The sequence below is a fragment of the Dendropsophus ebraccatus genome, chromosome 9, assembly GCF_027789765.1.
Source record: "Dendropsophus ebraccatus isolate aDenEbr1 chromosome 9, aDenEbr1.pat, whole genome shotgun sequence".
Taxonomy (NCBI): Eukaryota; Metazoa; Chordata; class Amphibia; order Anura; family Hylidae; genus Dendropsophus; species Dendropsophus ebraccatus.
The window spans coordinates 66,432,396-66,458,552 of NC_091462.1; the positions used below are offsets into that span (position 1 = coordinate 66,432,396).

At 44.8% G+C, this 26,157-nt stretch overlaps 1 protein-coding gene across 1 annotated transcript in view; it reads right to left on the reverse strand.

Annotated features, from left to right (window-relative positions):
• SF3B1 (splicing factor 3b subunit 1) overlaps positions 1-26,157 on the reverse strand; it is a 128,364-nt gene that overhangs the window by 88,520 nt on the left and 13,687 nt on the right. Inside the window, exons 2-4 of the mRNA XM_069983565.1 lie at positions 23,462-23,628; positions 17,410-17,505; positions 15,966-16,080 (exon numbers count right to left, since the gene is read on the reverse strand). Of these exons, the coding sequence (XP_069839666.1) occupies positions 15,966-16,080; positions 17,410-17,505; positions 23,462-23,628 (378 nt within the window). The remainder of the gene's footprint in view (positions 1-15,965; positions 16,081-17,409; positions 17,506-23,461; positions 23,629-26,157) is intronic.

Sequence of the window (26,157 nt, forward strand, 5' to 3'; positions counted from 1 at the left end):
CAGGTGATATAATTAGCTGCAGCAGACACGGCAGTTGGAGCCTTAGCAACCAATAGGATTACTGCTTTCAATTTCACAGGGAGCAATGGTTGCTAGGGAAGCTGCCTCACAACATCCACAGTAATAACTGGTAGACCCCCTACTCCATCTATACAGTACATGTATATACAGGACCCCCTACTCCATCCATACAGTACATGTATATACAGGGCACAACAGGTATACCAAACTGTGACTGGGTAACACTGCTACACCAGACCTGACCAATACCGCCATACTGTGCTGGATAACACCGCCATACCAGACCTGACCAATACCGCCATACTATGCTGGATAACACTGTCATACTAGACCTGCCCAATACCGCCATACTGTGACTGGATAACACCATCATATCAGACCTGCCCAATACCACCATACTGTGACTGGATAACACCATCATATCAGACCTGCCCAATACCGCCATAATGTGACTGGATAACACCATCATATCAGACCTGCCCAATACCGCCATACTGTGACTGGGTAACACCGCCACACCAGACCTGACCAATACCGCCATACTGTGACTGGATAACACTGCCACACCAGACCTGACCAATACCGCCATACTGTGACTGGATAACACTGCCAGACCTGACCAATACCGCCATACTGTGACTGGATAACACCTCCATACCAGACCTGACCAATACCGCCATACTGTGACTGGGTAACACCGCCACACCAGACCTGACCAATACCGCCATACTGTGCTGGATAACCCTGTCATACCAGACCTGACCAATACCACCATACTGTTACTGGATAACACTGCCATACCAGACCTGACCATTACCGCCATACTGTGCTGGATAACACTGTCATACCAGACCTGACCAATACCGGCAAACTGTGACTGGGTAACACCGCCACACCAGACCTGACCAATACCGGCATACTGTGACTGGATAACACCGCTATACCAGACCTGACCAATACCACCATACCGTGACTGGATAACACCGCAACACTAGACCTGACCAATACCGCCATACTGTGACTGGATAACACCCCCATACCAGACATGACCAATACCGACACACTGTAACTGAATAACACTGCCATACGGGTAAATACAACCCTGCAGGTATACAGGACACTACAGGTATACAGGACCCCAAAACTATACACTACAGGTGCACGGGACCTCCACAAAACTATATACTACAGGTATACAGGACCCCAAAACTATACACTACAGGTATACAGGAACTCCACCAACTATATACTACAGGTATATAGGACCCCAAACTATACACTACATGTATACAGGACCTCAAAACCATACACTACAGGTATACAGGACCTCCACCAACTCTATAATACAAGTATTCAGGTCCCCAAATATACTACAGGTATAAAGGAACTCCACCAGCTATATACTACAGGTATATAGGACCCCAAACTATACACTACAGGTATACAGGACCTCCACCAACTCTATAATATAGTTATACAGGACCCTCAAACTATTTACTACAGATATACAGGACCCCTGAACTATATAATATAGGTATACAAGACCTCCACCAATTATACACTACAGGTATCCAGGACCCTCAAACTATAAACTACAGGTATATAATACCTCCCCACCAACTATACATTACAGGTATACAGCACCAACTATATACTACAGGTATACAGGACCCCCGAACTATACAGTACAGGTATACAGGACCTTCACCAACTGTACACTGCAGGTATACAGGACCTCCCTCAACTATACACTATAGGTATACAGCCCCCCACTGGCACTACAGATATGCGAGACTATACATTGTGGGTATACAGAACCCCTCCAACTATGCACTACAGGTATACACTAATTCCACTGATTAACTCAGATGAAACAATACCTTTAGCTTGGCCTCCTGGGCACCTGAGAACAAATCTAATTAACACACTGACACTTTATACCCGGGCAGCGCCGGGTACATTTTCTAGTTTTTCATAATTATAAACCTATTACCAGAGAAATGCAGCCCAATATTGATTGTCCCGTTTCTGCAGTTTATACAATTACCCCATATGTGGCCCTAATGCGCTATTTGACGCAACCACAAGCCTCAGATATAAATAAGTGCTTAGTGAATTTCAATACCTCCGTTATATTTGGTAATTTTTGACTGTACCACTTCAGGTTGGCAGAGGCTCTGGGGTGCCAAAACCTATAACACACCCCTAAAGGGACACCATTTAGAAAACTAAACCCCTCAAGGAATGTAAGAAGGGGTGCGGTGAGCATCTGGACACCACAGGTGCCTCACAGATTTTCAGAACAATGTGGTGTAAAAACGGAAAAATTCAATTTTTTACACTAAAACGTTGTTCTAGCCTTCATTTTTCCTTTTTACAAAGGGATAAAAGAAAAAAAAACAAACAAACAAACAAAAAAAAACACCAAACGTGTAGCACAGTTTCTACAGAGTACGGAAATACCATACATGTGAACATAAAGTGCCAAGCGGGCGCAGGAAGAGCCTCCAAAGGGAAGGAGCGCAATTGGCTTTTGGAAGCTGGATTTCACTGGAAGGGATTTCAAGGGCCATGTCGCATTTATAGAGCCCTCGTGTTGCCAAAACACTGGAAACCCCCCACAAGTGACCCCATTCTGGGAACTACACCCCTCAAGGAATCTAACAAAGGGTGCAGTGAGCATATGGACTCCACTGGTGACGGGCACAAATGTGGAACGATGTGACATGAAAGGGAAAATCTTCATTTATTCACTTTCATGTTACAAATGTGCCCGTCATCAAGGGGTCCATATTCTCACTGCACGCGTTGTTAGATTCCTTGAGGGGTGTAGTTTCCAGAATGGGGTCCCTTGTGGGGGGTTTTCACTGTCTTGGCAGCACAAGGGCTCTGTAAATGGCGTTCATCATCCATTCTGACCAAATCCAGCCTCCAAAATCCAAATGGCGCTCCTTCCCTTCGGAGGCTTGCCCTGCGCCCAAATGGCACTTTATGTCCACATGTGGGGTATTTACGTACTCAGGGGGAATTGCTCTACACATTTTGTCTGTTTTTTTTATCTTTTAACCCCCTGTGAAAATGAAAAATTTAAGGCTAAACCAACAGTGTAAAAAATGTAATATTGTAATAATGTAATGTAACTCCCCCTCCCGCGGGGGCCATCAGATCCAAGATGGCCGCCGCGATCACTGTGAACAGACTAATGTCTGTTCACAGTGATCAAAAAAGAAAAATGAATGAAAGCCCCATGCTCTCCGCCACCGGAGGTAGCGGAGAGCATGGGGCAGTCATCGGGACCCCCCCTGTGGGGTCCCAGTACAAGCGATCAGCGGTATATACTATATACCGCTGATCGCTTGTGCCGCCGGCACTTTTTATCCCCTGTCACCATGAATGATTGGTGACAGGGGATAAAAAGTGATGTCCCCCCCCCACCCCCCCAAGTCGCCCCCCCACCCCCCAAGTCGCCCCCCACCCCCCCTGTTACCCTGTCCCCCAGTAACCCCCCCCTTCCCCATATACTCACCTGTTCCTGGAGCTCCTTCCTCTTCCGTGTCCTGGCTGGTTATGAAGTGCGCATGCGCTCCACAACCAGCCAAGCTCTGAAAATTTAAAGTGACAGAGACCAATTTGCTCTCGGTCACTGAACTATGATTACTGTGATAGAAAATATCACAGTAATCATAGTAATACAGTGAACATGAATGTATAAAGTACAAAAAGTGACAAACATACAAAAAAATAAAACACACACTTTTTATTATAGTAATAATTGCAGTTTACTCCCAAATTACCCCTACCCCCCCCCCCAGATTACCCGTAACCACCGCACGTTGCCCATAACCACCCCAGGTTGTCCGTAATCACGTCAGATTGCACGTAACCCCCCAGATTACCCGTAACCACCGCACGTTGCCCGTAACCACCGCACGTTGCCAGTGACCCCCTCCAGATTGTCCGTAATCACCCCAGATTGCCTGTAACCACCCCAAATTACATGTAACCACCCCAGATTAGCTATAAGCACTTCACTATATCCGTAACAATTCTAGATTGTCTGTAACCCCCCCAGGTTGCCCGTAATCATGCCAGATTACATGTAACCCCCCAGATTGCACGCAACCACCGCACATCGCCTATGACTAGGGCTGGGCGATATTGGCCTAAATCAATATCGCGGTTTATCGCATATGTAGCTGCGGTAACGATAATTGGACGATAACTATGACACGCCCCCTTTGTAAGCCACACCCCTTTTACAGGCCACACCCACTCGGCCGTGCCAAACTGGGGATAGTTTGTTTCAATAAAGTTAAAAAAAGTACAGTAACTCAATGAGCAGCAACCCAAGCTAGGTACACACTACAGGACATGTATATACAGGTATACAGCTATGTGCACACTACAGGACGTGTATATACAGGTATACAGCTATGTGCACACTACAGGACGTGTATATACAGGTATATAGCTATGTACTATAGGTACCCAGAGTATATATGATGGGTATATACAGTATGTATGATGGGTATATATATAGTATATACAGGTGACAGTACAGGGACGTACATTATAGGGGGCTGTAGATGGCACTGCACTGACACGCTGTAAAGATATCGATCTATCGTTCGTGACAGACGCACATCCAAGGCTGAAGTAGAGGGTGCTGAACACAGAAAAGCCTTTGGCAGGGGGTCCCAAAATACAAAGCAGCAAGAGTCCGCAGCACACCAGCATATAGTGAAGAGATAAGCATGCTTGAAAATGATTCTGGAGTGAATTGAAACGTCGTATCCTGCACCTTATTTGATGGAATGAACCACTCTTCACTACATGCTAGTGTGCTGCGGACTCTTGCTGCTTTATCTATATCTATCTATTCTCTATCTATCTATCTATCTATCTATCTATCTTCTATCTATCTTCTATCTATCTTCTATCTATCTTCTATCTATCTTCTATCTATCTTCTATCTATCTCCTATCTATCTATTCCCTCTCCTATCTATTCCCTCTCCTATCTATTCCCTCTCCTATCTATCTATCTATCTATCTCCTATCTATCTCCTATATCTCCTATCTATCTATCTATCTCCTATATCTCCTATCTATCTATCTCCTATCTATCTATCTATCTCCTATCTATCTATCTATCTCCTATCTATCTATCTATCTCCTATCTATCTCCTATCTATCTATCTATCTCCTATCTGTCTCCTATCTGTCTCCTATCTATCTATCTCCTATCTATCTATCTCCTATCTATCTATCTCCTATCTATCTATCTCCTATCTATCTCCTATCTATCTCCTATCTATCTCCTATCTATCTCCTATCTATCTCCTATCTATCTCCTATCTATCTCCTATCTATCTCCTATCTATCTCCTATCTATCTCCTATCTATCTCCTATCTATCTCCTATCTATCTCCTATCTATCTCCTATCTATCTATCTATCTATCTATCTATCTATCTATCTCCTATCTATCTTCTCTACGGGGAGGTGGGCAGGGGTGTACGGGGGGGGCGGGCAGGGGTGTATGGGTACACAGGGGAGCGGGCAGAGGTGGATGGGTACACAGGGGGGCGGCAGGGGTGGATGGGTACACAGGGGGGCGGCAGGGGTGGATGGGTACACAGGGGGGCGGGCAGGGGTGGATGGGTACACAGGGGGGCGGCAGGGGTGGATGGGTACACAGGGGGGCCGGCAGGGGTGGATGGGTACACAGGGGGGCGGCAGGGGTGGATGGGTACACAGGGGGGCCGGCAGGGGTGGATGGGTACACAGGGGGGCCGGCAGGGGTGGATGGGTACACAGGGGGGCGGGCAGGGGTGGATGGGTACACAGGGGGGCGGGCAGGGGTGGATGGGTACACAGGGGGGCGGGCAGGGGTGGATGGGTATACAGGGAGCTGCATGCATATGCTCCTCCACCTTGAGATCTGACCGGCGTCCCTGCACACACATGACATTAATGTGCAGCGCTCGCCGGGAGGAGGGGAGGAGGACCGGCACCAGTCCTGTCCGAGCGCCCTTCTCCTCCAGCCGGCGAGCGCTGCACATGTTAATGTCCTGTGTGTGCAGGGACGCCGGACGGGACAGGATCGGCGGGACGGGGGAAGGGCTGTGCACTCAGGAACATTCTCCCCTGGACCCTGCTGCTCCTCCACTTCCCGCGCGCACACCGGCGTCCCTGCACACACAGGACATTAACGTGCAGCGCTCGCCGGCCGGAGGAGAAGGGCGCTCGGACAGGACTGGTGCCGGTCCCCCAACTCCCCCTCCCGGCGAGCGCTGCACGTTAATGTCCTGTGTGTGCAGGGACGCCGGACGGGACAGGGGGAGGGCGGGCGCTCAGACTGGACGGGTGCCGGGGGCGGGCATTCTCACCTGGGCCCTGCTGCTCCTCCACCTCCCGCTCTGATTCCGGCGTCCCTGCAAATAACGTGCAGCGCTCACGCCGCCGCGACTGCGTGCAGAAGCTCTCTGGTAAACACAAAAATACCGCAGATACCGTCCTGGCTAAGTTGAGGTCGGTTAACCGACGCCAGTGACGGTATCGGTATTTTTGCGGTATACCGCCCAGCCCTACCTATGACCCACGCCAGATTACCTATTGGCACAACAGATTGTCCGTAGGCACAACAGATTGTCCGTAGGCACAACAGATTGTCCGTAGGCACAACAGATTGTCCGTAGGCACAACAGATTGTCCGTAGGCACAACAGATTGTCCGTAGGCACAACAGATTGTCCGTAGGCACAACAGATTGTCCGTAGGCACAACAGATTGTCCGTAGGCACAACAGATTGTCCGTAGGCACAACAGATTGTCCGTAGGCACAACAGATTGTCCGTAGGCACAACAGATTGTCCGTAGGCACAACAGATTGTCCGTAGGCACAACAGATTGTCCGTAGGCACAACAGATTGTCCGTAGGCACAACAGATTGTCCGTAGGCACAACAGATTGTCCGTAGGCACAACAGATTGTCCGTAGGCACAACAGATTGTCCGTAGGCACAACAGATTGTCCGTAGGCACAACAGATTGTCCGTAGGCACAACAGATTGTCCGTAGGCACAACAGATTGTCCGTAGGCACAACAGATTGTCCGTAGGCACAACAGATTGTCCGTAGGCACAACAGATTGTCCGTAGGCACAACAGATTGTCCGTAGGCACAACAGATTGTCCGTAGGCACAACAGATTGTCCGTAGGCACAACAGATTGTCCGTAGGCACAACAGATTGTCCGTAGGCACAACAGATTGTCCGTAGGCACAACAGATTGTCCGTAGGCACAACAGATTGTCCGTAGGCACAACAGATTGTCCGTAGGCACAACAGATTGTCCGTAGGCACAACAGATTGTCCGTAGGCACAACAGATTGTCCGTAGGCACAACAGATTGTCCGTAGGCACAACAGATTGTCCGTAGGCACAACAGATTGTCCGTAGGCACAACAGATTGTCCGTAGGCACAACAGATTGTCCGTAGGCACAACAGATTGTCCGTAGGCACAACAGATTGTCCGTAGGCACAACAGATTGTCCGTAGGCACAACAGATTGTCCGTAGGCACAACAGATTGTCCGTAGGCACAACAGATTGTCCGTAGGCACAACAGATTGTCCGTAGGCACAACAGATTGTCCGTAGGCACAACAGATTGTCCGTAGGCACAACAGATTGTCCGTAGGCACAACAGATTGTCCGTAGGCACAACAGATTGTCCGTAGGCACAACAGATTGTCCGTAGGCACAACAGATTGTCCGTAGGCACAACAGATTGTCCGTAGGCACAACAGATTGTCCGTAGGCACAACAGATTGTCCGTAGGCACAACAGATTGTCCGTAGGCACAACAGATTGTCCGTAGGCACAACAGATTGTCCGTAGGCACAACAGATTGTCCGTAGGCACAACAGATTGTCCGTAGGCACAACAGATTGTCCGTAGGCACAACAGATTGTCCGTAGGCACAACAGATTGTCCGTAGGCACCACAGATTGTCCGTAGGCACCACAGATTGTCCGTAGGCACCACAGATTGTCCGTAGGCACCACAGATTGTCCGTAGGCACCACAGATTGTCCGTAGGCACCACAGATTGTCCGTAGGCACCACAGATTGTCCGTAGGCACCACAGATTGTCCGTAGGCACCACAGATTGTCCGTAGGCACCACAGATTGTCCGTAGGCACCACAGATTGTCCGTAGGCACCACAGATTGTCCGTAGGCACCACAGATTGTCCGTAGGCACCACAGATTGTCCGTAGGCACCACAGATTGTCCGTAGGCACCACAGATTGTCCGTAGGCACCACAGATTGTCCGTAGGCACCACAGATTGTCCGTAGGCACCACAGATTGTCCGTAGGCACCACAGATTGTCCGTAGGCACCACAGATTGTCCGTAGGCACCACAGATTGTCCGTAGGCACCACAGATTGTCCGTAACCACCACAGATTGTCCGTAACCACCACAGATTGTCCGTAACCACCACAGATTGTCCGTAACCACCACAGATTGTCCGTAACCACCACAGATTGTCCGTAACCACCACAGATTGTCCGTAACCACCACAGATTGTCCGTACCCACCACAGATTGTCCGTAACCACCACAGATTGTCCGTAACCACCACAGATTGTCCGTAACCACCACAGATTGTCCGTAACCACCACAGATTGTCCGTAACCACCACAGATTGTCCGTAACCACCACAGATTGTCCGTAACCACCACAGATTGTCCGTAACCACCACAGATTGTCCGTAACCACCACAGATTGTCCGTAACCACCACAGATTGTCCGTAACCACCACAGATGTCCGTAACCACCACAGATTGTCCGTAACCACCACAGATTGTCCGTAACCACCACAGATTGTCCGTAACCACCACAGATTGTCCGTAACCACCACAGATTGTCCGTAACCACCACAGATTGTCCGTAACCACCACAGATTGTCCGTAACACCACAGATTGTCCGTAACCACCACAGATTGTCCGTAACCACCACAGATTGTCCGTAACCACACAGATTGTCCGTAACCCACCACAGATTGTCCGTAACCACCACAGATTGTCCGTAACCACCACAGATTGTCCGTAACCACCACAGATTGTCCGTAACCACCACAGATTGTCCGTAACCACCACAGATTGTCCGTAACCACCACAGATTGTCCGTAACCACCACAGATTGTCCGTAACCACCACAGATTTGTCCGTAACCACCACAGATTGTCCGTTAACCACCACAGATTGTCCGTAACCACCACAGATTGTCCGTAACCACCACAGATTGTCCGTAACCACCACAGATTGTCCGTAACCACCACAGATGTCCGTAACACCACAGATTGTCCGTAACCACCACAGATTGTCCGTAACCACCACAGATTGTCCGTAACACCACAGATTGTCCGTAACCACACAGATTGTCCGTAACCACCACAGATTGTCCGTAACCACCACAGATTGTCCGTAACCACCACAGATTGTCCGTAACCACCACAGATTAGTCACGTAACCACCACAGATTGTCCGTAACCACCAACAAGATTGTACCGTTAACCACCCACAGATTGTCCGTAACCACCACCAGATTGTCCGTACACCACCACAGAATTGTCCGTCAACCACCACAGATTGTCCGTAACCACCACAGATTGTCCCGTAACCACCACCGATTGTCCGTCACCACCACAGGATTGTCCGTAACACCACAGATTGTCCGTAACCACCACAGATTGTCCGTAACCACCACAGATTGTCCGTAACCACCACAGATTGTCCGTAACCACCACAGATTGTCCGTAACCACCACAGATTGTCCGTAACCACCACAGATTGTCCGTAACCACCACAGATTGTCCGTAACCACCACAGATTGTCCGTAACCACCACAGATTGTCCGTAACCACCACAGATTGTCCGTAACCACCACAGATTGTCCGTAACCACCACAGATTGTCCGTAACCACCACAGATTGTCCGTAACCACCACAGATTGTCCGTAACCACCACAGATTGTCCGTAACCACCACAGATTGTCCGTAACCACCACAGATTGTCCGTAACCACCACAGATTGTCCGTAACCACCACAGATTGTCCGTAACCACCACAGATTGTCCGTAACCACCACAGATTGTCCGTAACCACCACAGATTGTCCGTAACCACCACAGATTGTCCGTAACCACCACAGATTGTCCGTAACCACCACAGATTGTCCGTAACCACCACAGATTGTCCGTAACCACCACAGATTGTCCGTAACCACCACAGATTGTCCGTAACCACCCCAGATTGTCCGTAACCACCCCAGATTGTCCGTAACCACCACAGATTGTCCGTAACCACCACAGATTGTCCGTAACCACCACAGATTGTCCGTAACCACCACAGATTGTCCGTAACCACCACAGATTGTCCGTAACCACCACAGATTGTCCGTAACCACCACAGATTGTCCGTAACCACCACAGATTGTCCGTAACCACCACAGATTGTCCGTAACCACCACAGATTGTCCGTAACCACCACAGATTGTCCGTAACCACCACAGATTGTCCGTAACCACCCCAGATTGTCCGTAACCACCACAGATTGTCCGTAACCACCACAGATTGTCCGTAACCACCACAGATTGTCCGTAACCACCACAGATTGTCCGTAACCACCACAGATTGTCCGTAACCACCACAGATTGTCCGTAACCACCACAGATTGTCCGTAACCACCACAGATTGTCCGTAACCACCACAGATTGTCCGTAACCACCACAGATTGTCCGTAACCACCACAGATTGTCCGTAACCACCACAGATTGTCCGTAACCACCACAGATTGTCCGTAACCACCACAGATTGTCCGTAACCACCACAGATTGTCCGTAACCACCCCAGATTGTCCGTAACCACCCCAGATTGTCCGTAACCACCCCAGATTGTCCGTAACCACCCCAGATTGTCCGTAACCACCCCAGATTGTCCGTAACCACCCCAGATTGTCCGTAACCACCACAGATTGTCCGTAACCACCCCAGATTGTCCGTAACCACCCCAGATTGTCCGTAACCACCCCAGATTGTCCGTAACCACCCCAGATTGTCCGTAACCACCCCAGATTGTCCGTAACCACCCCAGATTGTCCGTAACCACCCCACGTTGCCCGTAACCACAGCAGGTTGCCCGTAACCACCCTAGATTGTCTGTAACCACCCCAGGTTGTCCGTAACCACCACAAAATCTGCAATGGAAAAGCTAATTGGCGCTCCTTCCCTTCTGAGCCCCGCTGTGTGCCCATGCAGTGGTTTACGCCCACATATGGGGTACCGTAGTACTCAAGAGAACCCGTGTTACAAATTTTGGGGTGCTTTTTCTCTCATGTTCCTTTTGAAAATGAGAAACTTTAATCTAAATGTATATATTATTGGAAAATTTTAATTTTTCATTTTTTTACGGCCTAATGGTGAATACTTTCCTCCAGCCCCTGTAGGGTTAAAATGCTCATTATACCCCTAGATTAATTCTTTAAGGTGTCTAGTTTCCAAAATGGGGTCACTTATGGGGGTTTCCAGTATACAAACCTCCTAAATCAACTTAAAATAAGAACTGGTCCCTAAAAAAATCAGTTTTGGAAACTTTCACGAAAATGGTAATTTGCTGATAAATTTCTAAGCCCCGTAACACCCTAAAAAAGTAAAATATGTTTATGAAATGAAGCCAGAATAAAGAGGACATATTGGTAATGTGACTTAGTAACTAATTTATGTAATACAACTTTCTTTTTTTAGAAGCAGAGAATTTAAAAGTTCATAAAATGCTAATTTTTTCAATTTTTCATGATATTTTGATGTTTTTCACAAAAAACACACAAAGTAGTGACCAAATTTTGCCACTAATATAAAGTGCCATATGTGACGAAAAAACAAGCTCAGAATCGCTAGCATACGTTAAAGCATCACTGAGCTATAAGCGCATAAAGTGAGACAGGTCAGATTTTGAAAAATGAGCCTGGTCTTTTAGGTGCAAATAGGCTTGGTCTTGAAGGGGTTAATAATTTTTTTAATCAATTACAATGCAATAAAAACATACAAGATGACAATCCCTGCGAGTATGGAATCTCATTTAAAATTACAGCGAAGTATCCTCAGCGAATTTTATGTATATTTGCTAAGTGTAATCCGCTGCGGATGCGTCCTGTGTGAATCTAGCCTTAAAGGGGTATTCCAGATAATAGATTGTTTTTAAATGTTGATAGGAATGCACCGCAAGAGAAAAAAAAAAAAAAAAAAAAAAGGATGTCATACAGTCCCCTGCTGAACACTCTGGCAACTACATTTTAGATGGATTTGTCTCAGCAGTGATAGCCCACTCAGCCAGTTGCTGACTAATGGTGCGTTTACACAGACAGATTTTTTAAGTCAAAGCCAGGAAGAGGCTTTAAACAGGGATCAAGTCATAAAGGAAAGACTGAGATTTCTCCTCTTTTCAAATCCATTACTGGCTTTGGCTTCCAAAATCTGTCAGATAAATCTCTCTGTGTAAACGCACCATAAGATCCAGAGGAATAAGAAAAATGAAGGATATGATCCTTGCCCTGCCAAAGTAATCTCCACGGAACAGCAATAATGTCAAATATAGAACGATTTATTGTTATTAAAACACATTAGGAACAATGGGGGAGATTTATCAAACATGGTGTAAAGTGAAACTGCCTCAGTTGCCCCTAGCAACCAATCAGATTCCACCTTTAATTCCTCACAGACTCTTTGGAAAATGAAAGGTGGAATCTGATTGGTTGCTAGGGGCAACTGAGCCAGTTTCACTTTACACCATGTTTGATAAATCTCCCCCAATGTGTTTCAGGAGTGAAAAATTTTCCTTCCACAGACTGCATGACAACTGCAGCTGTTGATTGGCGGCCATGAACTTGTGACTGCCAGGTGCAGGGCACTTAAATGAGAAGTCTGGTGGAAATTTTTATGAACCCGTTAAGGACTGGGCCAATTTCGGCTTTTGCGCTTTTGTTTTTTTCCTCCATGTGCTTAAAAGGCCATAGCACTTACATTTTCTCACCTAGAAACCCACATGACCCCTTAATTTTTTGCGCCACTAATTGTACTTTGCAATGACAGGCTGAATTTTTTCATAAAGTACACCGCAAAAGCAGGAAAAAATTCAATGTGTGGTGAAATTGAAAAAAAAAAAAAACCCTGCATTTTGTTTATTTGGGGGGTATTTTTTTTTACGCCGCTCGCTCTGGGGTAAAACTGACTTGTTATATATGTTCCTGAAGTTGTTAAGATTACAACGATATGTAACATGTTAAAACTTTTATTTTATCTGATGGCTTGTAAAAAATTCAATCCATTGTTAACAAATAAATGTTCCTTAAAATCGCTCCATTCCCAGGCTTATAGCACTTTTATCCTTTGGTCTATGGGGCTGTGTGAGGTGTGATTTTTTGCGCCATGATGTTTACTTTCTATCGATACCTTGATTGCGCATATGCGACTTTTTGATCAGTTATTACAATTTTTCTGGATTTGATGCGACCAAAATGCGCAATTTTCCACTCTGGGATTTTTTTACGCTTAGGCAGTTTACCGTGTGACATCAGGAATGTGATAAGTTAATAGTTCAGGCGATTACGCACGCAGCAATAACAAACATCTACTTTTTTATTTTTATTTATTTATAACATGGGAAAAGGGGGGTGATTTAAACTTTTATTAGGGAAGGGGGCACTTTTTTTTCTACACTTTTACTAGAAGCCCCCCTGGGGGACTTCTAGTATAAGCACACTGATCTCTCATTGAGATCTATGCTGTATAGTTATACAGCATAGATCTATGAGATAGGCATTGGATTGCTCCAGGCTGCTTCAGCCGGAAGCAATCGAGTGCAGAGCCGGGATCAGCGTCATACGGCGTAGACCCTGGCCAGAGCCGGATGTGTGAATCGCTCCACTGGGACAACGTCCCGGGGGGGGGCGAGCCACCCCACTAGACACCAGGGAATCGGCTGCATAAAGGATTTAGATGCAGCTGTCAACTTTGACAGCTGCATCTGAATCCTTAATTAGCGGGCACGGTGATCGGACCATGCCCGCTAATTGCCACGGTCCCGGGTTACATGCTGCACCCGGGACCGCGGCTGTTCAGAGCGGGGTCGCTGTGCGGCTCCGTTCTGAACTCCCCGAGGCGGTCGCAGGGTGTAAATATACGCCCGCAGTCATTAAGGGGTTAAAGTATTGTATTGCCCCCCCCCAAGAGTTATACAAATCACCAATATACACTGCAGTGTTTAGTTTATTTGCTTTTTAATTTTCAGTGCATCTAGAGCAACATTTAAAAAAAATATATTATATGGAACACCCCTTTAAGATACTACTAGATTCACAAAATGAAAGACAATTTCTAATTTTTAGGAAAGACTGAACATTTTAATGCCTGGAGATCACCAATGGAAAAATAGGAAGAGGTCCTGATCTACAGCCTATACAGAAAGGGATGTTACCCTGCTAAACCTGTTGTCATTTATTATTCACCCTGTCTCATATGCTGTATATTTAAAAAAAATAATAATAATAATTTAGCCAGTCTCTGCAAGGGTGTTATTGGCTTTTAGTAGGAGGAAGCTAATGCTTTTTTCTTTTGATTTCTATGTTTTAATGCCATTGCTCAGAGCCATGCTTGTAGGGTCTTGAAAGAGGACAGTGAAATAATTTTCTATTGATACACCATAGAAGTATATGATATGATTTAGGTTCTTCCAAAACTAGCTACCACTATAAACAAGTTCTTTATTTTAGTTCATTTAGTCTGCTCAAACATGGAGTATGAGAACTATTTGAGATCTATTGAGAACTATGAGATCTATTCAGCCATAGATGTTTTTTGTGCCCTTTTAGTTCTCCTTTAATATAGTCTATCAACCGCAAACGATAATACTTCTATGACAGCAGAACTGGTCAACACCACTTAAACCATGAACATAAATGTTCTCCATCAATATGGCTACTTAAAAGTATACTCAAAGTGTAAATAAAGAATTGTAGGCAGAACGACAAATTGTTCTCTTCTAACCCAGACTAGGAAAATACGTGTACGTGCTTCTTATATTGGCTACCATGCCCAATTTGGAGTGTCAAGAGGACACTAGTTATCATAGGACATCCATTAGTTTTTCACGATTAGCTACACAGGATGTGTTGCACTGTACCCTTAAGAATGCAGACAGGACTGGCATTTAGCAGTACTGCTGTAGGAAAAAAATTAAGGACAGTTAGTATGGGCTAGTGAAGTCTAACAAGCATTGTTCAGCATTTACATTTTTATAACACCGCAAATCCCTCTCCTGTTTCATGCAGGTTGTAATTTAAAAAAAAATAACCTGCACACAAATTACCAGTATTGAAGACTTAAGTGTGGTACTTGGTTATAGGTGGTGTACAAGATGAAACAAAATTGAAAAGCTGGCAACAGCAAAATAAAAATGCTAGTCTTGCTTTAAGCATTTTTAGATACAAAAGTACAAAACTGCAGACTACATTTGGGGCACCCGAGTGTAGAAAAGCAATGTGACACAGTTCCTAGCTGCTGCCTACTAGAAAATACAGTTTGGGTAGATATCACAACATCACTTGGTTTATCATTTTTAGACTAAAACGCTTTTCTATTTAACATTAAGGATGAAGGTGAGGTAATTCGTAAAATATGGCGATTAAAGTAGCTAACTAAAACCACTGCAGTGTAGCAGTACAAACTGCATACTGAATTTTATACACTTCAAGTGTCACAAAGCTAATAGAAATTATAGCCTTCCATACTTTACAACAGCAAGAATTAAACGTTGAATTTTATGCACATGCATAAAAAAAAAAAATAGTCAAAAACAGGAGAAATAAAAAGGTAAAATTTTAAATACCATCTGCAAATGGGTCAAGCCGCTCTGGAGATATAATCATCGTGCGCCTGTATTTTTTATATTCATCTTCCCGGTCTGCAATCTTCTGTGGTCTGTGTTCGGCAAATGGATCATACTAGGAAAGGAAAAAAAATGAACGTTATGGATCCTGATAAATAAAAAATCTTAAACATTTGTAAGAGTTAAGGATTTTCAGATGGATATCTTCAACAGATGCCATGCACAACCAAACTGTAGCATTTGTTATGGGCAACAGACTCCAATGTTTTTAATTCATTTTTCTCAGTAGCAAAACTAAGTAAAAAAAAAAAATATGAAACTTCTGCAGAAGCAAATAGCATTATTTACCTATCGATCCCAGTTTTAAAGAAGACCAAAAATCCATTTGCTTTGGGGGTATTTGTTCTGTATTGTGTGGTTGTACTTCCTGGTTGAGCAGTTCTACACAGTACTACAGGTTCCAGAATGCAATGCTTTCCCTCAACTGTTCATCACAGTCCCCCACCCTGCCCATTCCCCGCCCAAATCTGTTGCTGAACATCTAGGCTGTGTTCACACATTGCAGTTTCATTTTGTTACTGAATTACTTGTTATATATGTGACCTTTTTACCACTTTTTGAATTTTTTACTGGGATGTGATTTTATTAAAAATATGCAAATTTAGCCTCGGCCTTCTTGGCGATTACATCATTTACAGTGCAAGATCAGGAATGTAATCATTTTATAGTTCGGACAATAACACTTCAGATATCAGGGTATGCAGGGGTAGTAGTTATGCACTGTTTCAGCTGTTGGGGTATGCTAGGGGTAGTTGTTATGCACTGTTTCAGCTGTTGGGTTATGCTGGGACAGTAGACAGATAGGAAGGAGGGAGGAAAAAGCTAGACAGAGGAGAGAGAATCATCAGGCTTACAGCAGGGGCAGAGGATCCTGGACGCAGCAGGAGTTGCTGAGGAGGAGGGAGGATGCACACGGCCGGGCAGAGGCCACAGGTCACCACACATGTGATTCCCACCTGGCAGATCCCTGACAGTCCCGCCTGCCTCCTCCACCTCACAGCCAAGCTGGATCCTCTCAGGTGTAGTGGCCGCATCTCCTCCCCCGCTCTCTGCATGTCCATCCTTCTCTTACAATCTTCTCTCCCGCCCGCCCAGCTCTCCATGCTCTCATGTTGTATACGCTATGTTAGGCTGCACAAAAGCACAACTTTAAGTATCGACTACCAGGGAATCCTGGTATTGAACTGACATTTTGCCCCAAGAATCGATATTAGAATCAATTTTTCGGGGCATCATGGCCCTTTTTTAAACCGTAAAAAAAAGGGGCTGTGGCACTGGCATCCCCATGCCTATTAATGTAAAAAAAACAATGTACTAGTGGCATGTTCGCTTTGAGGTGGAAAAACTCATTAACATTACCAACAACCAACCATTATTAACATACCTGTTCAGCTGACTGAGGGATGTCATTTAGTAAAGCAACAGGAGCGTGATAACCTGGTTTCTTCTGTGCCAACGATGCTGTGGTGTCATCATCATCCTGACAAAACATATGAAGTTATTTTTTTTAAGGCTTTACATTACATTGCTTAAATGGGCACAGTCCTAAGTATACATCTAAGGCTGTTGTCACACACAGCAGTTTTATGGAATACTGTCACTGCAGATTTGGTGCCAAAGCCACTGGTGAATCCAGCAGAAGGCGGACGTGATTACTTTATATATTTATCATTCCTTTAGAATCCACTCATAGTTTTGGGTCAAAAACTTAAGTGGCATGTACTTTTTAATAAGGCTGGGTTCACACTACCTTTTTGCAATTGTTTTTTACATCAATTTTTTGCAAAAAATGGATAAAAAAAATGGATGCATTTGTGTGCATCTGTTTTGATCCGTCTTTCCACTGACTTCCATTATAAAGCAAAAAAAAAAAAAAACGGATGCACAAAAGTGAATCGTTTTTTTTCCACCCGTTTTTTGCAGAAAATGAGTGAAAAAAAACAGATTGCAAAAAGTGTGAACCCAGCCTAATCTGTTTTGTGCATTTGACTAAATATTCACATAATCCAGGATTAGCACCTAAATCATCATGTGCACCTACTAGCGCAGGCCTGTGTCTGGTACAGACAAAAAAAAAATGCTGTGTGCAATTTAAGATAAATTCATCAAGGACAAATACAAATGGCTAATTACTGAAATTTTTTCAATAAGTTTCTCCTAATGTCAGTAAGATAACGACAACCAATTTTAATAAATGGGCTTCAAATCTTTATACGATTCTAATATCTTGGGCTATTTGAGGGCTCATTTTTTGCACAATAATCTTTTGCACAATTTATCGGTACCTACCTTTTTGATCACCCTTAATTAAATTTTTTTGTTACATGATGTAACAAAATTAAGCAATTTTGCCCTTTGGTGGATTTTTCTCACAACATTTACCGTGCGAGTTCAGGAATGTGATAAATTAATAATTCAGGCGATTCAACGTGTGGAAATACCAAATATTTTTTAGTTTCTTTTTGTTAAAAAAAAAAAAAAAAAGCAAAAGAGGGGCGATTTAACCTCTTAATGTCAGGCCAATTTTTATTTTTGCTTTTTTGTTTTTATGTCCTCGCCTTTAAAGAACCAAAGAGCTTTTATTTTTCCAACTTAGGGGCTGTTTGCTAATTTTTTCCACAATTTTTAGTTTTTATTAGTATACTCATTTTTCAATTTCTATTAAAGAGGTAGTTCAGGGGGGGAAAAAAAAACGACTTTAATCTTTAACCCTTTCAAGACAGAGCACTTTAACCCCTTAGCGAACCATGACATATTGGATAAGTCATGGTGCCGCGGGGGGTGTTCAGAGCGGGGTCCCCGCTCTGAACGGCGCTGATCACGGCTGACGTGCAGCCGGGCAGTGCCTCTATTAGCCGGCGCAGGTCCCGTTGCCGCGCCGGCTAATTAAGCCTCTAAGTGCAGCTGTCAAACCTGACAGCTGCACTTAGATGCTTAGATAAACACATCCCTGGTGTCTAGTGGGACGGATCTCCCCCCCCGTGATGCGATCGCGGGGGGAGATCCGTTCTTCTGCCTGTGCCGGGCCTCAGCGTCGGAATTACGCTGATCCCGTCTCGGCAAAAGATTGCTATGGCCTGCAGGCCATAGCAATCTATGACCGATCTCATCGATCTTTGCTGTGTATATACACAGCATTGATCTCTATGAGAGATCAGTGCTGTTTATATACAAGTCCCCCAGGGGGACTTCTAGTTAAAGTAAAAATAAAAGTGTAAATGTTTTTTTATTAATAAAAAATCCCCTCCCCTAATAAAAGCCCAAATCACCCCCCTTTTCCCATTTTATAAATATAAATAAACGAACATGTTTGGTATCGCCCCACGCGTAATCGCCCCAACTATTAATTAATCCCATTACTGATCTCGCACGGTAAACGGCGTAAGCGCCCAAAAATTCCAAAGTGCAAAATTGCGCATTTTTGGTCGCTTCAAATCCCGAAAAAATTTAATAAAGTGATCAAAAAGTCGTATATGCGCAATCAAGGTACCGATAGAAAGAACACATCGTGGCGCAAAAAATGACACCTCACACAGCCCCATAGACCAAAGGATAAAAGCGCTGTAAGCATGGGAATAGAGCGATTTTAAGGAACATATATCTGTCAACAACGGTTTGAATTTTTTACAAGCCATCAGATAATATAAAAGTTATACATGTTATATATCGTTGTAATCGTAACGACTTGAGGAACATGCATAACCAGGTCAGTTTTATCATAGGGCGAACGGCGTGAATGCAAAACTTCCCGAAATCAAAAATTCCTTTTTTTTTTCAATTTGACAGCGCAAATGCTTTTTTTCCGGTTTCACAGCATATGTTATGGAAAAATAATGCCTGCCATTGCAAAGTACAACTGGTTTCGCAAAAAATAAGTGCTCATATACGTCTCTAGGTGAAAAAATGCAAGCGCTATGGCCTTTTAAACATAAAGTGGAAAAAGCAAAAGTGCAAAAACGAAAATTGGCTTTGACCTTAAGGGGTTAATGCACAAAAGTCCAGGTCAAATTAATGCAATGTTCCTCCCTGCCTTCTAAGAGCCATAGCGCATTTATTTATCCACCTACAGGGCTGGTTGAGGTGTAATTTTTTGCGCCATGATCTCTAGTTTTTATTAATATATTGGTGTAACAGAAAAATTTTGATTGCTCTTTATTAATTTTTTTGTGATATATAATTTAATAAAATCAGCAATTTTGGTGCTTTTTTCTTTTTGTTTCCGCTAACGCTGTTCACTGTGCAGGAACAGTAACGTTATAGTTTAATAGATCGGACAATTCCGCACGCTACGATATATAATATGTTTATTTATTTTTAACTTTTATAATGGGCAAGAGGGTCTTTTAAACTTTTATTGGGAGGGGGTTTATAAGGTTTTTTTTAATACTTTTAAAAACTTACACTTTAACACTTTTATTTACTGTAAAATATGCAATCATTAGACTTCATATACTGGTCTATGCTATGCCATAGCATAGATCAGTGTTATCAGCGATCTATGTATAGAGCCTGCCTCTCAAGACTCTACACATAGATCGCCCATCCAACAGGACGGAGGTAAGGAGCTTACCCTCGCCTGTCAGTACATGCGATCGGGACCCCTGGCAGGCTGCGGGGGTCCCGATCACTCAGTGACAGATGCTTGATCTGTCAATGAGCACCTTAAACGCCGTGATCGATGTAGATCGCAGCGTTTAAAGGGTTAATGGGAGTCACCTGCGGGATCGCAGCTGACTCTCATTGCCTCCGCCGCTGGACACAGCCCCTGCAGCTATCTCACTCATCACAAAGCCCCCGTCAGTACAGGAACATATATATACATTCCTACTGCACGGGGTATGTGCAGTAGGAACGTATATATACACAGATTCCTGACGTGAAGGGGTTAATTTACTTCTATTAACCCCTTGAAGACCAAACCCATTGATGCCCGAGTAAAATTAATGCAATATTCCTCCTCACCTTCTAAGAGCCATAGCGCTTTTATTTTTCCACCTCCAGGGCTGGTTGGGGGTGTCATTTTTTGCACCATTATCTCTAGTTTTTATTAATATATTGATATAACAGAAAAAAATTATTAAACTGCGATCAAAATTTTTCCTGATATATAATAATATATAATAAAATCAGCAATCCTGGTGTTTTTTCCCCGTTTACAATGTTATATTTTAATAGACCAGACAATTCCGCACGCTACAATAGGTAATATGTTTATTTAATATTTTCATTTTCATCATGGGCAAGGGGGTATATTAAACTTTTATTGGGAGGGAGCTTTAAGGGTTTTTTTTATATATACACTTTTAAAACTTTTTTTTTTAACTACCCTTTTTTTCACTGTACAACATGCAATCATTAGATTGCATGTACTGATCTATGCTATGCCATAGCATAGATCAGTGTTATCGTCGATCTATGCATAGAGCCTGTCTGAGAGCAGACTTTATCCATAGTTAGCCGAACCGACAGGAAAGAGGTAAGAGGCTTACGCCCGCCCATCGGTACATGCGATCATGCTGCGGGGGTCCCGATCACTCAGTGACAGAAGCTTGTTCTGTCACAGAGTACATTAAACACTGCGATCGCTATAGATCGAGACGTTTAAGGGGTTAATGAGACACAGCTGCAGGATCGCAGCTGCTTTTCATTACCTCCAACCCCGGACACTGATGTGTGCGGGACCGCTCTCACTGCAGCGGTCCGGCACACATCAGGAAGCCCCTCAGTCAGGAACGTATATGTACATTCCTACTGCACGGGGTATGTGCAGTAGGAACTAGAGCTGGGCGGAATACCGTAAAAATACCGATACAGTCTCTGGCGTCTGTTAACTGACCTCAACTTTGGGACGCACAGACTGCACATAGGAGACCGACACTGTGTGTCTGAGCGCCCCCCTGCCATCACCTACCCTCCCGCCCCGTTCGGCATATCACAGCAACATTATCTACACTGGATGCAAACAGCCTGGACTCCAGTCTGATACGTTGTACATAGCTAGTCCTGCTCTCAGCGGTATCCAGTGTAGACAATGCTCTGTGAGCTCTACAGCCTGGACTAAAGACTGATACATTGTACATAGCTAGTCATGCTCTCAGTTGTACCCAGTGTTGACAATGCTCTGTGAGCTCTACAGCCTGGACTCCACATTGATACATTGTACACTGAAGAACTCTTTGTATAAACCCTTGTAGTGAAGTTAGGATGTAGCAGAGCTTGCAGAGCCCCTATAATGTGCCACCATGTAACATACCAGCTACAGCCTCCCCCCGCCCCTAGTGCCAGTCATAGTGTCCTCATAACAGTGCCAGCTACATCCCCCCTATAACGTGCCAGTCATAGTGTCTCCATAACAGTGCCTCTGAACTGCCACCTATATGTAATATAATACCTGTAGTACATAGCTGTATACCTGTGCATACACGTCCTGTAGTGGCTGAATACCTGCGTGCACATGTCCTGTAGTGGGTGTATACCTGTATATACACATGTCCTGTAGTGTATACATTGTTTTGACTGATCACACACACCATAATCGTACATGGATACCCCAGCGGGGGGGGGGAAACTTTCAAATCAACCAGTGTCAGAAATTTGTAATTTACTTCTATTAAAAGATCTCCAGTCTTCCAGTACTTAAAGTGACACTGTAACCCCCTTTGTGCATTCTGACATCTCTACACAGGTGTAAAGGGTAAATTTAGCGTTTTTCATACCTTATTTCATATCATAGGTGATGTTGTTTGTTCAAGTAAAACGTGTTCTTTTATCAACTGCAGATTATATTAAGTAGGCGTGGCCTCCCGGCATTAGTGCCACTTAGCCCCACCCACAACAGCACCATAAGCCCCGCCCCCTCACCGGCCATTGGCCCACCCCCTTTACAGCGGCCAACCAATGGGCGTCAAGGGGGCCAACGGTGGCGTTATGGGCGGGGCTAAGTGGCGCTAATGCCGTGAGGCCAAGCCCACTTAATACAATCTGCAGTTGATAAAATGACACTTTTTACTTGAACAAACACCATGACGTATGATATGAAATAAGGTATGAAAAACGCTAAATTTACCCTTTACACCTGTGTAGAGATGTCAGAATGCACAAAGGGGGTGACAGTGTCACTTTAACAACTGCTGTATATCCTGAAGGTGGTGTATTCTTTCTAGTCTGACACAGTGCTCTTCCGCTGACACCTGACCACTGACACACACACGCAGTAGCAAATTACCATAGAAAACCTCTCCTGCTTTCCAAACTGGAAAAAATACACTTCCTGAGGGACATACAGCAGCTGATAAGTACAGGAAGACTGGAGCTTTGTTAATAGAAGTAAATTGCAAATCTCTGGTACCAGCTAATTTGAAAGGATTTTTTTGGGTGGAGTAACCTTTAAAGTTTACAATACTATATAATCACTAAAATCAACAAAAAATACTCACATCTTCTTGCTCATTTGCAGCTATAGATGTCACATATCCTGTAAATCTACTGTCACTTCCACCATAAATTTCTTGATCAAAGTACCCAGTTGAATCAAGTCCGACTCCTTGCGCCTCATCTAGGTTGGTTTTCTTTCCCTGAATTTCACGTATCTGTGCTTCAATGTCTGAAAAAAGACAAAACCTTTAATGAGTTATCCAGATATACCCCAGACAGCTGCTGCAAATGATAAATGACATAAATTGATAATAATTTAAAGGTAAACTATGAGCTGGTTAGACAAATCTAACCTGCCAACAGCTCCCTATTGGTCAGGAGACGCCAAGGATGAAGGTATATCTCTTGCCTGATCCTCGGCACCTTTCTGGCGCTGTTAGGCTCCGTTAACACAAAGCAAAACTGGTGGAATTGCGCAGTGAAATTCTCTGCCGTAGAATCCCGCCAGCCTCCGTGTCATAATGAGTCTATGGAAGGCTAGTGCGTTTCCTCTCTCCGTGGAGACTGTCATGATTACACAGAGGCTGGCGGGATTCCACGGTGGAGAATTCCGCCGCGGAATGCAGACAGTCTTGCTCCATGATCCAGTAATACAGTCAGGAGCACTGCCGCACCCCCACAACGACCAGCCAGAGGGCCTGCTCATTAGACAGGGGAAGGACAGTGCTCCTAACAGTCTGACCAGGCCGTGGCACAAACGACTAAGGGCCCTATTCCACAGTAACGATAAGCGGCCCCATGCGGCCGAATATCGCTCGGTGAAATAAAGAGAACGATCAGGCGAGGATCAGGTCATCGGCTGATCGTTCATTTAGGGCCAGACCTAAAATCATTGTTCTCCCACCGCGCATCGCAACGGTTGAATAGCGGTGCACGGCGGGCGACCGACGATTTGAGAAGCAGCATACATTACCTGTCAGGTCTTCTCCTCCGCTCTGTCTTCCTCCCCGGGTCCCACACGCTCTAGCTTCAGAATGGACTGTCAGCTGACGGAGCGCTCAGCCAATCACAGGCCGGGACCCCCACGGCCTGTGATCGGCTGAGTGGCCTGTCAGCTGACAGGCCATTCTGAAGCTAGAGCGCGTGAGACCCGGGGAGGAAGACTGAGCGGAGGAGAAGACCTGACAGGTAATATATGCTGCAAGGGCTGCAAGGACATCGGTAACGATGTCCCTGCAGCCCTCGCTCAACGATCATCAGGTCGTGGAATAGTTTGAAATGGTCCATTCATTCTTTCTGCTGCTGAGGAAAAAGCCGAAGGAGGCTTTAAAACGTGTCCAGCTAAAATTGATATTCTATACATGAACTATTCTTATTAACATTCTCCTGCCGTTCATATTTTTACACTTACCGCCAAATCCCCACGAGGTCCGGCGGGCAACAGAGGACTGCACACATGCGCAAGACTGCCACATCATAAAAGTGAGCACTCCACAAATGCAAACGCCCGGAATCAAGCAGCACTACCTGTCGGAAGACTCCGCCAAACTGCCTGACACCACACGGAGTACCACCTATGACAAGACGGGTGAGCAGTGCTACCAGCACCTTTTATGCATTCAACCATCAGCAAAAGCCCCACCAAGTCATAACTTATGGGCTACTCACACAGACACGCTGTCCTGTGACATTTCTGTACAGCTTACATACTGCTGTCCTGCTGCAATAACGGGCCATCTGCATATTTATATATAATATCGCACTGCGGTGCAAGTCCCGATTCACGGCTATACCAACCTATACCAATATATAAGGTCAAAGTAACCTTCATATTTTTTATTGTATATTTTTATGCTTATTTTCATTGCCATTTTCGTTTTATTTTTCTGACTCTTACCATTCTCCAACGTTCCTGGGGCGGATCACCCCGTGCTGGTTGGCTCAGAGACTTTATTATGAAAATAATTTTAGAGACTATTATCCACTAATTGTACTATCAGAGACATTTTTACACACGCATCAATCGTGTGTCTATTGTTTTTAATTCTGTATACTTATTGTTCTTTACCTTGATGTTATATTTATATATATTTCAGACATTAACTGCCTACAGAGGACTGATCTGCAATCTAATAGCTGAGTGAGCAGGAGGCCGGGCAGCATTGATTATTCATGAAGAGGGAGGACTATGCATGGCAGAGTGTGGCACGAACAACTGCTCTGTGACTCTTTAGTACAGTAGGAAACATAAGATTGTACATAATCCGCTGCACGGAAAATTACCAAAAAGTCGCCATGCTCATTGGGGGCTGCAAGCTAAAGCACACTGTCAGCACCTTAAAGCCCTATTCCACGGGTCGTTAAGAGGAGCAAACGAGCGCTCTCAGCACATGTATGAAAAACCACAAGATTCTTTATCCCCTGCTACAGTTAGTCTCTCCCCCCCCCCCCCCGCGCACTTACCCGCTCACTGTTGGCACGCGTAATAGCAGCGGCAGCGAGTGGGGAACAAGGAAAAAGTGAGCACTGACCAGATTGGCGCTCACTTGCTCCTGCAAACCGCACGGTGTAATAGGGGCTTCAGTGTCTGGATAGTGGTGAACTAGAGCTACTGTGGTTAAGGCCGGATTAAAACTCCATTTTTGCAGTCCGTCTATCATATCAGTTTTTAAATGGTCACTTTTAACACGTTTTTTGTGTACGCTACAAAAAGTTATATATAAAAGGTTTACTTGTATTCTATACATAATCAACAATG